General features: G+C 38.2%; 1 protein-coding gene across 17 annotated transcripts in view; it reads right to left on the reverse strand.

The window, feature by feature from the left end:
• LOC143256242 (RNA-binding protein Musashi homolog Rbp6-like) overlaps positions 1-4,122 on the reverse strand; it is a 291,694-nt gene extending 287,572 nt beyond the window's left edge. For 5 of the 17 annotated variants that reach the window (XM_076513181.1, XM_076513180.1, XM_076513184.1 and 2 more), the window contains exons 1-2: positions 3,897-4,122; positions 3,685-3,725 (exon numbers count right to left, since the gene is read on the reverse strand). In XM_076513181.1, coding sequence (XP_076369296.1) covers positions 3,685-3,725; positions 3,897-3,961 — 106 coding nt within the window. In that variant the 5' untranslated portion in view covers positions 3,962-4,122. The remainder of the gene's footprint in view (positions 1-3,684; positions 3,726-3,896) is intronic. The other 12 variants (XM_076513176.1, XM_076513170.1, XM_076513179.1 and 9 more) reach the window with 6 other exon arrangements.
• Between the last annotated feature and the right edge of the window lie 7,427 nt (positions 4,123-11,549).

Raw genomic sequence — 11,549 nt, forward strand, 5'->3', positions numbered from 1 at the left:
TTCATGTGGGATATTACTTATCTGTTGGTGAGAATGGATACAGAACTGTATAGTTCATGTTGGATATTACTTATCTGTTTGTGAGAATGGATACAGAACTGTATAGTTCATGCAGGATATTACTTATCTGTTTGTGAGAATGGATACAGAACTGCATAGTTCATGTGGGATATTACTTATCTGTTGGTGAGAATGGATACAGAACTGTATAGTTCATGTGGGATATTACTTATCTGTTGGTGAGAATCGATACAGAACTGTATAGTTCATGTAGGATATTACTTATCTGTTGGTGAGAATTGATACAGAACTGTATAGTTCATGTGGGATATTACTTATCTGTTGGTGAGAATGGATACAGAACTGTATAGTTCATGTTGGATATTACTTATCTGATTGTGAGAATGGATACAGAACTGTATAGTTCATGTAGGATATTACTTATCTGCTGGTGAAAATGGATACAGAACTGTATAGTTCATGTAGGATATTACTTATCTGTTTGTGAGAATGGATACAGAACTGTATAGTTCATGTGGGATATTACTTATCTGATTGTGAGAATGGATACAGAACTGTATAGTTCATGTGGGATATTACTTATCTATTGGTGAGAATGGATACAGAACTGTATAGTTTATGTAAAATATTACTTAACTATTGGTGAAAACGGCAAAGCTGTTTACAAAGGTTGCTCTGTTTCAGAAGAGCAGTAACTCATTCTGGATCTTCTCACGTCCCCCCCCCTACACTTTGAGAATCGCTGGATCACAGTACCGTGTAAAAAATTAAGTTTGAGAAACTAGAATCCACTCCTGACATCAGCGTGTTTGTTTCATCAATAAATAACAGTGTATCACTCTGCTTAACTTTGGTGCTAATGAACAGGACCGATCAACAACTTATACAGTAGAATCACAACAGCTATTTGTGTGAAAGGGGCTGAAACCCACTAATCCTCGAGGACCACTCACGACCCTAAGTATATAGACAGACAGCCATATAAACGAGTGCGAAATTTAGAATACAGATTTAGATAATAATAAATAAATAATTATTTTATTAACTACAAATCGAGCAATGTTAAAACTGTAACAATTTGAAAGCTAGACAAAAAATCTCGAACTGATTTATCAGCAGAGTACAGTTTGTTTGTTTTTTACATCAAATTAGTAATGAGTGTCTATCAAGTTTTTACCCTGAATACTCGGCATAATTAAACGGTTGTGTTACAAATTATCACTCTCTTTCCAGCGAATGTGGTCCTTACTCCTTCCAGTAACTTCTTTAATGACCTAACACGTACATAGATTGATAACATTCGGTCCGGAGCCAACTTTTATTAAGCGGAAATAAATAACTAAACAGACAAGCACAGCAACCATTAGGCGTCTTAAAGTTGCACTGAATAAAGAAAACACAGTTCCAGATGTTTCGCAGGTCATCTGTTTCGTTTGTTACTGAAAAGATATTGCACTGAAAGTTGACATTTCAGTAAGTTAAAAAAAAAAAGCGTAGAAGTTACGACATACCTACAGCCTAAATATCATAGAAGATCAAATCTACCTACCTCCTACCGAGAAGGCGCACAGAATCCGGTGCTGTACACTGAGTTGATTAATTAGCACAATCGAAGGAGAATGATGACATACCTCCCACCCCTCTGGAACGGAATATTACCTCCCACACTCACATATACATACATAGCGATTAGCTGATATCCACCAAACAGCGGGGTAGACTAGAATAATTGAGGTATTGTGTCTTGCTCTGAGAACACAACAGCACGATATGAGAGAGCTTCGAATCCGTAACCATCACTTTCACTATCCCTACTGTGTCCCTAAATATAATTGCGTAGGTGTTTTTTTTGCAAAGTACAAAGTCAGAATTTGAGTCATTTGAACATGAATTGTCGAAAGTTATTTTTTAAAATAACAACAACTTATAAACTCGGATTTCTCATCATAACGTATTTATGGTATATAAACAAGGTTAAACTGTCTATTATTAGTATAGCACATTTCACGATATCTGGACCTTTTACAACCCCTCTGGTGATGAGAGTATTAACCATGCTATTAATTTTTTTACTTATTTTCAATTAAAAAAACAACGGCAAAAACAAAATGGCTATCTTGGCTATATCCATCGGAGGATCGAACCTCCAGTTGTGCACGTTGTATGTTTTCAAGGTTACCGCTGAACCACCGAGGAGTTTAACATTGACACTGTGCCTCACATTATATGTGAATACTGAATATACACTCACAGACATACACGAACTAAAACATTAACTATCTTACAACGTTACAGCTAACATTCCACAGCTAATTTATTTTATGCATCTGATATTTGAAAGTGAAACAACTTCAATGTATTTCACCAGTTAGGGTTAGCTTTCTCTATTTTGTCATTGATTTATTTGGTGGAAAACGAAGTTATATAATAAATATGAAAAACACAAAAATATAGAAACAACAAAAAACATCTGTAATACGGACGTTTCGTTACTGCTTCAAATTTTAACAGCACTGAAACGTCAGAGAAAGTTAGTTCGCAATATTCTAACTAGAAACAACGAAAATAACCGTGTCAGCATTCATATTAAAAATAACCTCTCACTAGCTCTTGGTTCTAGTTAGAGTATGGCGAACTGAGTTTTCTTGACCTTTCGGCGCCGATAAAAATTCGAAGCAATTCCGAAACGTCCGTAATTAAAGTTTTTGTCACACTTAGCATAGAATATGTAAGGTGATTAATACAAGTAATTAAGTTTCTTCTAATTACATAACATATTTTATATCTAGCTCACATTTTGTTCATTTTTACAAAGAACTATTTAATTTAAGCCGTTTTATGGTTCCTCCGTTTACAACTACAATTTGTTCACCGATGTTGCTTGCAAGTTCGAATGACATTTTTATTTAATAATGTTGAAAGCAGCAGTTGTTCACTGAGATTAACTGATTGACAATGTTCAGTTTTAGTACACAGTCAGAGTATTGTGTAACTCCGCGCTGAAACAAAAATGTCAGTGGACCTTACATTGCTCATTTTTCAAACAGTACGTTTGTTTAGTTATAATTTACAAGTTATATTGCCACAAAAAGAATTTAGTCTCGTTTAATAATCAAATTTGGAACTGTATTTAAATGAGCATTTTTAAATTTTTGTTTGTTTTTAATCTATGTACACTGACTTTAGGGTAAGAGATATTACTGCTTATTACATATTTTAATTTTATTGGGAATTATAACTGAATGAATGTTTATCTATTTATTTATTTTCAAAGCAAAGTCACAGTGTGCTATCTGCGGTGTTCATCTGAGAATCACACTCCACGTTGGAGTGTTATAAGTCCATAGACACGCTAATGTTCCACTGGGAAGAACAACTAAAATCATTTCTAGTTAGGGTTAAGCATTAGCTAGTTTATAATTCCTTCATTCAGGTATTACATATAATATTTATTGTATCGTAGCTGACACTGCACCGCACTGTCAACGTCTACAAACCGTAAACAAACTCTACACCTACATACCACGTTTTTAACCAAATAATTCGTTTAAATCACTTGCCCTGATTACAGTAATCACTGGAAAGCGATGGAAACATTTCCTTTTATGTCCAAATTTAGGGCATTTTAGACAGTAAAGAGATAATTGGAAAAACGACACTCACCTGGGGCTGTTTGCCAGCTTAGCCCTCCAATAAACATTTTCCTGAAAGAGAAAATGAAAACAGCGAAGATTAAGCCCTGATCGTAAACTTTCATATATACACACATACACACACACAGATCGGAGAGGGTTGTCGATGGCCCTGGGAAACTATCTCTTACACACACATCACAATACTAACTATTCACTCTTTCAGTGGTCGACAACACCTACCCAAAGTCGTTCTGGGTTTCGTTAGGACTACCCGAATTTGACTGCGAAGAGTCGGTTTCCATCATTCCTACGTCAACAACCCTAGAAACACAGGAAGCTTCTAAACCCAGCACGTGGAGTAACTAACCACGAGCGCTTAGCCTGCGCGCTACAACTACTGGACTATTGTGGGTGGCGCCATATTACACATACGGTGAGCACGAGAGCTTTGTTGATTGATGGGATATTACAAAACTTCATTGGTCCTCTGACTTACCCACACTGTGCGGTTTAGTTTTACTGACGTAATCTTGTGACGTTTTAGAGTTAGCCCCACCTAATATTCGACAACTTTTCAACACTGTTGCCCCCCGGTGTCTAAAACGTTAACTATTCTGGAGTTCAAAAATATCACGACGTTTTCACAATTTATCGAGTGATTAATACATAATAAATTATCGTTACAATTGACTAATTAATTCCACTCATGGTTATTGAACCTTTCCTTATACTTTCCAGTCAATTCCTTCTTTCCTTCCATTTGTTCTTCAATTCTCCTTTCCTGCAAGATTTATCTTCTCTCTTCGTTCAATTATTTTGCTAAAGAAGATCTTACTTTAACAGAAACAGAGTGATAAATGTAAAAACTAGAAACCTGGTTTTCATATCCCTGGTAGAGACATCAGAGACAGCCATTGCGTTGATTTGTACTTGACTTCAAAGAAACAAACAAACCTTCGTTGTATTTTTCTTTTGCACCATTCAAAAAACAAAACAATAGTTTGTGGCATTGGTTGATTACTTCTTATCACCTGATATCTCAACAGTAAGAGTTAGGGCTTCTAACACTGACATTCGGGGTTTAATACTAGCGATGGGCAAATATTGAGCTTAAACCATTTGTTTGATTTTCCTTTTTTTCCTCACGCCCTTCAGTGAAGTTTTTTGTTGGTTTTTTTTTTTCCTTACCAGAACTTTCTCACTTCTCCAAGTTACTCGATTTCTATTTTCATCTTCGTTCTCTGAATTCCAATTACTTACTGACTTCTATCTTTCCGCGTTTGCCTTTTATAACTCTGAGGTTTATTTTGGAAATTTCTAACATTCCCACCTGTCTCCTTCGTTCAGCATCCAGCGCTTCGTTTTTGTTATTAAATAAAAAATGAAATACATGGAAAAAATCAACAGTCCACGATCGTGTGAAGGCAACGTAATTGTGGTAAGAAGCTAGCTAGCTCTCTGAGAGGTTCGTACTTCGGATAAAAAATCATAAGTAGGAGAGAAACCCGGTGACATCAGAGTTAATAAACTCTGGCTCTACTTACAGGACATATAAAGAGCAGTTCTTCTCCTTCCTTGGTCAGTGTTTATAGCGTTTATTCTGCCAGATTAATAATTTATTTCTTTAACCTTTCAGAGTTCCAGTCAGATCAAAACTTCCTATGTAGCTTCAGAAGTTCTCTGAGAATAAACAGTTCATCACAGACACACACAATGTCATTCACTTTCTTCAAACACTTACATAAGCTCTGTGATATTAATACTTTCTTAATTAGTAACCTTAGATATCTTTCCTCACGTCACTGACAGTTAACACCGTTACAAACTTTTATTTACGTCGCTGATGATTAACACTTTGTAGGCTGATTAATGAACGTAGAAATCTTATCACAAGTTTGAAATGTCCTTCAAAACATTCACTTTGTAAAGCAAGTCGTATAGTGTAGTTTTTAATGATAAACCTTCTGTGAAATTACTGATGTATCTTAGTAACGATACTCAGTCAGTTACAGTAACGTCCGTTAGGTATCTTAGTAACGATACTCCGTCAGTTACAGTAACGTCCGTTAGGTATCTTAGTAACGATACTCCGTCAGTTACAGTAACGTCCGTTAGGTATCTTGGTAACGATACTCCGTCAGTTACAGTGACGTCCGTTAGGTATCTTAGTAACGATACTCCGTCAGTTACAGTGACGTCCGTTAGGTATCTTAGTAACGATACTCCGTCAGTTACAGTGACGTCCGTTAGGTATCTTAGTAACGATACTCCGTCAGTTACAGTAACGTCCGTTAGGTATCTTAGTAACGATACTCCATCAGTTACAGTAACGTCCGTTAGGTATCTTAGTAACGATACTCCATCAGTTACAGTAACGTCCGTTAGGTATCTTAGTAACGATACTCCATCAGTTACAGTAACGTCCGTTAGGTATCTTAGTAACGATACTCCATCAGTTACAGTAACGTCCGTTAGGTATTTTAGTAACGATACTCCATCAGTTACAGTAACGTCCGTTAGGTATCTTAGTAACGATACTCCATCAGTTACAGTAACGTCTGTTAGGTATCTTGGTAAAGATACTCCGTCAGTTACAGTGACGTCCGTTAGGTATCTTAGTAACGATACTCCGTCAGTTACAGTGACGTCCGTTAGGTATCTTAGTAACGGTACTCCGTCAGTTACAGTGACGTCCGTTAGGTATCGTAGTAATGATACTCAGTCAGTTACAGTGACGTCCGTTAGGTATCTTAGTAACGATACTCCATCAGTTACAGTGACGTCCGTTAGGTATCTTAGTAACGATACTCCGTCAGTTACAGTGACGTCCGTTAGGTATCTTAGTAACGATACTCAGTCAGTTACAGTAACGTCTGTTAGGTATCTTAGTAACGATACTCCATCAGTTACAGTGACGTCCGTTAGGTATCTTAGTAACGATACTCCGTCAGTTACAGTGACGTCCGTTAGGTATCTTAGTAACGATACTCCGTCAGTTACAGTAACGTTCGTTAGGTATCTTAGTAACGATACTCCGTCAGTTACAGTGACGTCCGTTAGGTATCTTAGTAACGATACTCCGTCAGTTACAGTAACGTCCGTTAGGTATCTTAGTAACGATACTCCGTCAGTTACAGTAACGTCCGTTAGGTATCTTAGTAACGATACTCCATCAGTTACAGTAACGTCCGTTAGGTATCTTAGTAACGATACTCCGTCAGTTACAGTGACGTCCGTTAGGTATCTTAGTAACGATACTCCGTCAGTTACAGTGACGTCCGTTAGGTATCTTAGTAACGATACTCCGTCAGTTACAGTGACGTCCGTTAGGTATCGTAGTAATGATACTTAGTCAGTTACAGTGACGTCCGTTAGGTATCTTAGTAACGATACTCCATCAGTTACAGTGACGTCCGTTAGGTATCTTAGTAACGATACTCCATCAGTTACAGTAACGTCCGTTAGGTATCTTAGTAACGATACTCCATCAGTTACAGTAACGTCCGTTAGGTATCTTAGTAACGATACTCCATCAGTTACAGTGACGTCCGTTAGGTATCTTAGTAACGATACTCCGTCAGTTACAGTGACGTCCGTTAGGTATCTTAGTAACGATACTCCGTCAGTTACAGTGACGTCCGTTAGGTATCTTAGTAACGATACTCCATCAGTTACAGTAACGTCCGTTAGGTATCTTAGTAACGATACTCCATCAGTTACAGTAACGTCCGTTAGGTATCTTAGTAACGATACTCCATCAGTTACAGTAACGTCCGTTAGGTATCTTAGTAACGATACTCCGTCAGTTACAGTGACGTCCGTTAGGTATCTTAGTAACGATACTCCGTCAGTTACAGTGACGTCCGTTAGGTATCTTAGTAACGATACTCCGTCAGTTACAGTGACGTCCGTTAGGTATCTTAGTAACGATACTCCGTCAGTTACAGTGACGTCCGTTAGGTATCTTAGTAACGATACTCCGTCAGTTACAGTGACGTCCGTTAGGTATCTTAGTAACGATACTCCATCAGTTACAGTGACGTCCGTTAGGTATCTTAGTAACGATACTCCATCAGTTACAGTGACGTCCGTTATGTATCTTAGTAACGATACTCCATCAGTTACAGTAACGTCCGTTAGGTATCTTAGTAACGATACTCCATCAGTTACAGTAACGTCCGTTAGGTATCTTAGTAACGATACTCCATCAGTTACAGTAACGTCCGTTAGGTATCTTGGTAACGATACTCCGTCAGTTACAGTGACGTCCGTTAGGTATCTTAGTAACGATACTCCGTCAGTTACAGTGACGTCCGTTAGGTATCTTAGTAACGGTACTCCGTCAGTTACAGTGACGTCCGTTAGGTATCGTAGTAATGATACTTAGTCAGTTACAGTGACGTCCGTTAGGTATCTTAGTAACGATACTCCATCAGTTACAGTGACGTCCGTTAGGTATCTTAGTAACGATACTCCGTCAGTTACAGTGACGTCCGTTAGGTATCTTAGTAACGATACTCAGTCAGTTACAGTAACGTCTGTTAGGTATCTTAGTAACGATACTCCATCAGTTACAGTGACGTCCGTTATGTATCTTAGTAACGATACTCCGTCAGTTACAGTGACGTCCGTTAGGTATCTTAGTAACGATACTCCGTCAGTTACAGTAACGTTCGTTAGGTATCTTAGTAACGATACTCCGTCAGTTACAGTGACGTCCGTTAGGTATCTTAGTAACGATACTCCGTCAGTTACAGTAACGTTCGTTAGGTATCTTAGTAACGATACTCCATCAGTTACAGTAACGTCTGTTAGGTATCTTGGTAAAGATACTCCGTCAGTTACAGTGACGTCCGTTAGGTATCTTAGTAACGATACTCCGTCAGTTACAGTGACGTCCGTTAGGTATCTTAGTAACGATACTCAGTCAGTTACAGTAACGTCCGTTAGGTATCTTAGTAACGATACTCCATCAGTTACAGTGACGTCCGTTAGGTATCTTAGTAACGATACTCCGTCAGTTACAGTGACGTCCGTTAGGTATCTTAGTAACGATACTCCGTCAGTTACAGTAACGTTCGTTAGGTATCTTAGTAACGATACTCCGTCAGTTACAGTGACGTCCGTTAGGTATCTTAGTAACGATACTCCGTCAGTTACAGTAACGTTCGTTAGGTATCTTAGTAACGATACTCCATCAGTTACAGCAACGTCCGTTAGGTATCTTAGTAACGATACTCCATCAGTTACAGTGACGTCCGTTAGGTATCTTAGTAACGATACTCCGTCAGTTACAGTAACGTCCGTTAGGTATCTTAGTAACGATACTCAGTCAGTTACAGTAACGTCCGTTAGGTATCTTAGTAACGATACTCCGTCAGTTACAGTAACGTCCGTTAGGTATCTTAGTAACGATACTCCGTCAGTTACAGTAACGTCCGTTAGGTATCGTAGTAATGATACTCCGTCAGTTACAGTAACGTCCGTTAGGTATCTTAGTAACGATACTCCGTCAGTTACAGTAACGTCCGTTAGGTATCTTAGTAACGATACTCCGTCAGTTACAGTGACGTCCGTTAGGTATCTTAGTAACGATACTCCGTCAGTTACAGTGACGTCCGTTAGGTATCTTAGTAACGATACTCAGTCAGTTACAGTGACGTCCGTTAGGTATCTTAGTAACGATACTCCGTCAGTTACAGTGACGTCCGTTAGGTATCTTAGTAACGATACTCCGTCAGTTACAGTGACGTCCGTTAGGTATCTTAGTAACGATACTCAGTCAGTTACAGTGACGTCCGTTAGGTATCTTAGTAACGATACTCCATCAGTTACAGTGACGTCCGTTAGGTATCTTAGTAACGATACTCCGTCAGTTACAGTGACGTCCGTTAGGTATCTTAGTAACGATACTCCGTCAGTTACAGTGACGTTCGTTAGGTATCTTAGTAACGATACTCCGTCAGTTACAGTGACGTCCGTTAGGTATCTTAGTAACGATACTCCGTCAGTTACAGTGACGTCCGTTAGGTATCTTAGTAACGATACTCCATCAGTTACAGTAACGTCCGTTAGGTATCTTAGTAACGATACTCCGTCAGTTACAGTGACGTCCGTTAGGTATCTTAGTAACGATACTCCGTCAGTTACAGTGACGTCCGTTAGGTATCTTAGTAACGATACTCAGTCAGTTACAGTGACGTCCGTTAGGTATCTTAGTAACGATACTCCATCAGTTACAGTGACGTCCGTTAGGTATCTTAGTAACGATACTCCATCAGTTACAGTGACGTCCGTTAGGTATCTTAGTAACGATACTCCGTCAGTTACAGTGACGTCCGTTAGGTATCTTAGTAACGATACTCCGTCAGTTACAGTGACGTCCGTTAGGTATCTTAGTAACGATACTCCGTCAGTTACAGTAACGTTCGTTAGGTATCTTAGTAACGATACTCCATCAGTTACAGCAACGTCCGTTAGGTATCTTAGTAACGATACTCCATCAGTTACAGTGACGTCCGTTAGGTATCTTAGTAACGGTACTCCGTCAGTTACAGTAACGTCCGTTAGGTATCTTAGTAACGATACTCAGTCAGTTACAGTAACGTCCGTTAGGTATCTTAGTAACGATACTCCATCAGTTACAGTAACGTCCGTTAGGTATCTTAGTAACGATACTCCGTCAGTTACAGTAACGTCCGTTAGGTATCGTAGTAATGATACTCCGTCAGTTACAGTAACGTTCGTTAGGTATCTTAGTAACGATACTCCATCAGTTACAGTAACGTCTGTTAGGTATCTTGGTAAAGATACTCCGTCAGTTACAGTGACGTCCGTTAGGTATCTTAGTAACGATACTCCGTCAGTTACAGTGACGTCCGTTAGGTATCTTAGTAACGATACTCAGTCAGTTACAGTGACGTCCGTTAGGTATCTTAGTAACGATACTCCGTCAGTTACAGTGACGTCCGTTAGGTATCTTAGTAACGATACTCAGTCAGTTACAGTAACGTCCGTTAGGTATCTTAGTAACGATACTCCATCAGTTGCAGTAACGTCCGTTAGGTATCTTAGTAACGATACTCCATCAGTTACAGTGACGTCACTAATGCATCTTTGTAATGCTACTCCGTCAGTTTCTGTAAGTCACTGATGTATCTTAGTAAGGACTATTAGTTATCTGTGTTTGTAAAATCAGTACTTTCCTAAAAGGTTTATAACATCTGGTTATAAATTAACCGTGTCTTTTAAATAAGTAGTTCCTTAAAGGTTTATAACATCTGATCATGAGTTAACAGGCTTTGTAAAATTACCAGTTCTTAAAGGTTTGTAACATTTGATTATGAGTTAACAGGCTTTGTAAAATTACCAGTTCTTAAAGATTTGTAGCATCTGGTTATGAGTTAACAGGCTTTGTAAAATTACCAGTTCATAAAGGTTTGTGAGTTAACAGGCTTTGTAAAATTACCAGTTCTTAAAGGTTTGTAACATCTGGTTACGAGTTAACTCGCTTCAAAAAATGAGTAGTTTCTTTAAGGTTTATAAGATCTGGTTATGAGTTAACTGTTCTATTTAAGGGAATAGTTATTTAGAGGTTTATGACATCTATTTATGAGTTAACTGTCTTTTCTAAATGAATAGTTCCTTGAAGATTTATAACATGCGGTTAAGACTTAACTGGATTTTTAAAATGAATAGTTGCTTAAAGGCTTATAACGTCTGGTTATGAGTTAACTGCATTTCTTAAATGAATCGTTCCTCAGATGTTATAAACTGGCTTTGTAAAATAACCACTTCTTAAAGGTTTGTAACATCTGGTTATGTCTTAATTGGATTTCTTAAATTAATAGTTTCCTAGAGGCTCATAACATTTAGTTATGAGTTAACTGACAT

The sequence above is a fragment of the Tachypleus tridentatus genome, chromosome 7, assembly GCF_004210375.1.
Source record: "Tachypleus tridentatus isolate NWPU-2018 chromosome 7, ASM421037v1, whole genome shotgun sequence".
NCBI classification, from domain to species: domain Eukaryota; kingdom Metazoa; phylum Arthropoda; class Merostomata; order Xiphosura; family Limulidae; genus Tachypleus; species Tachypleus tridentatus.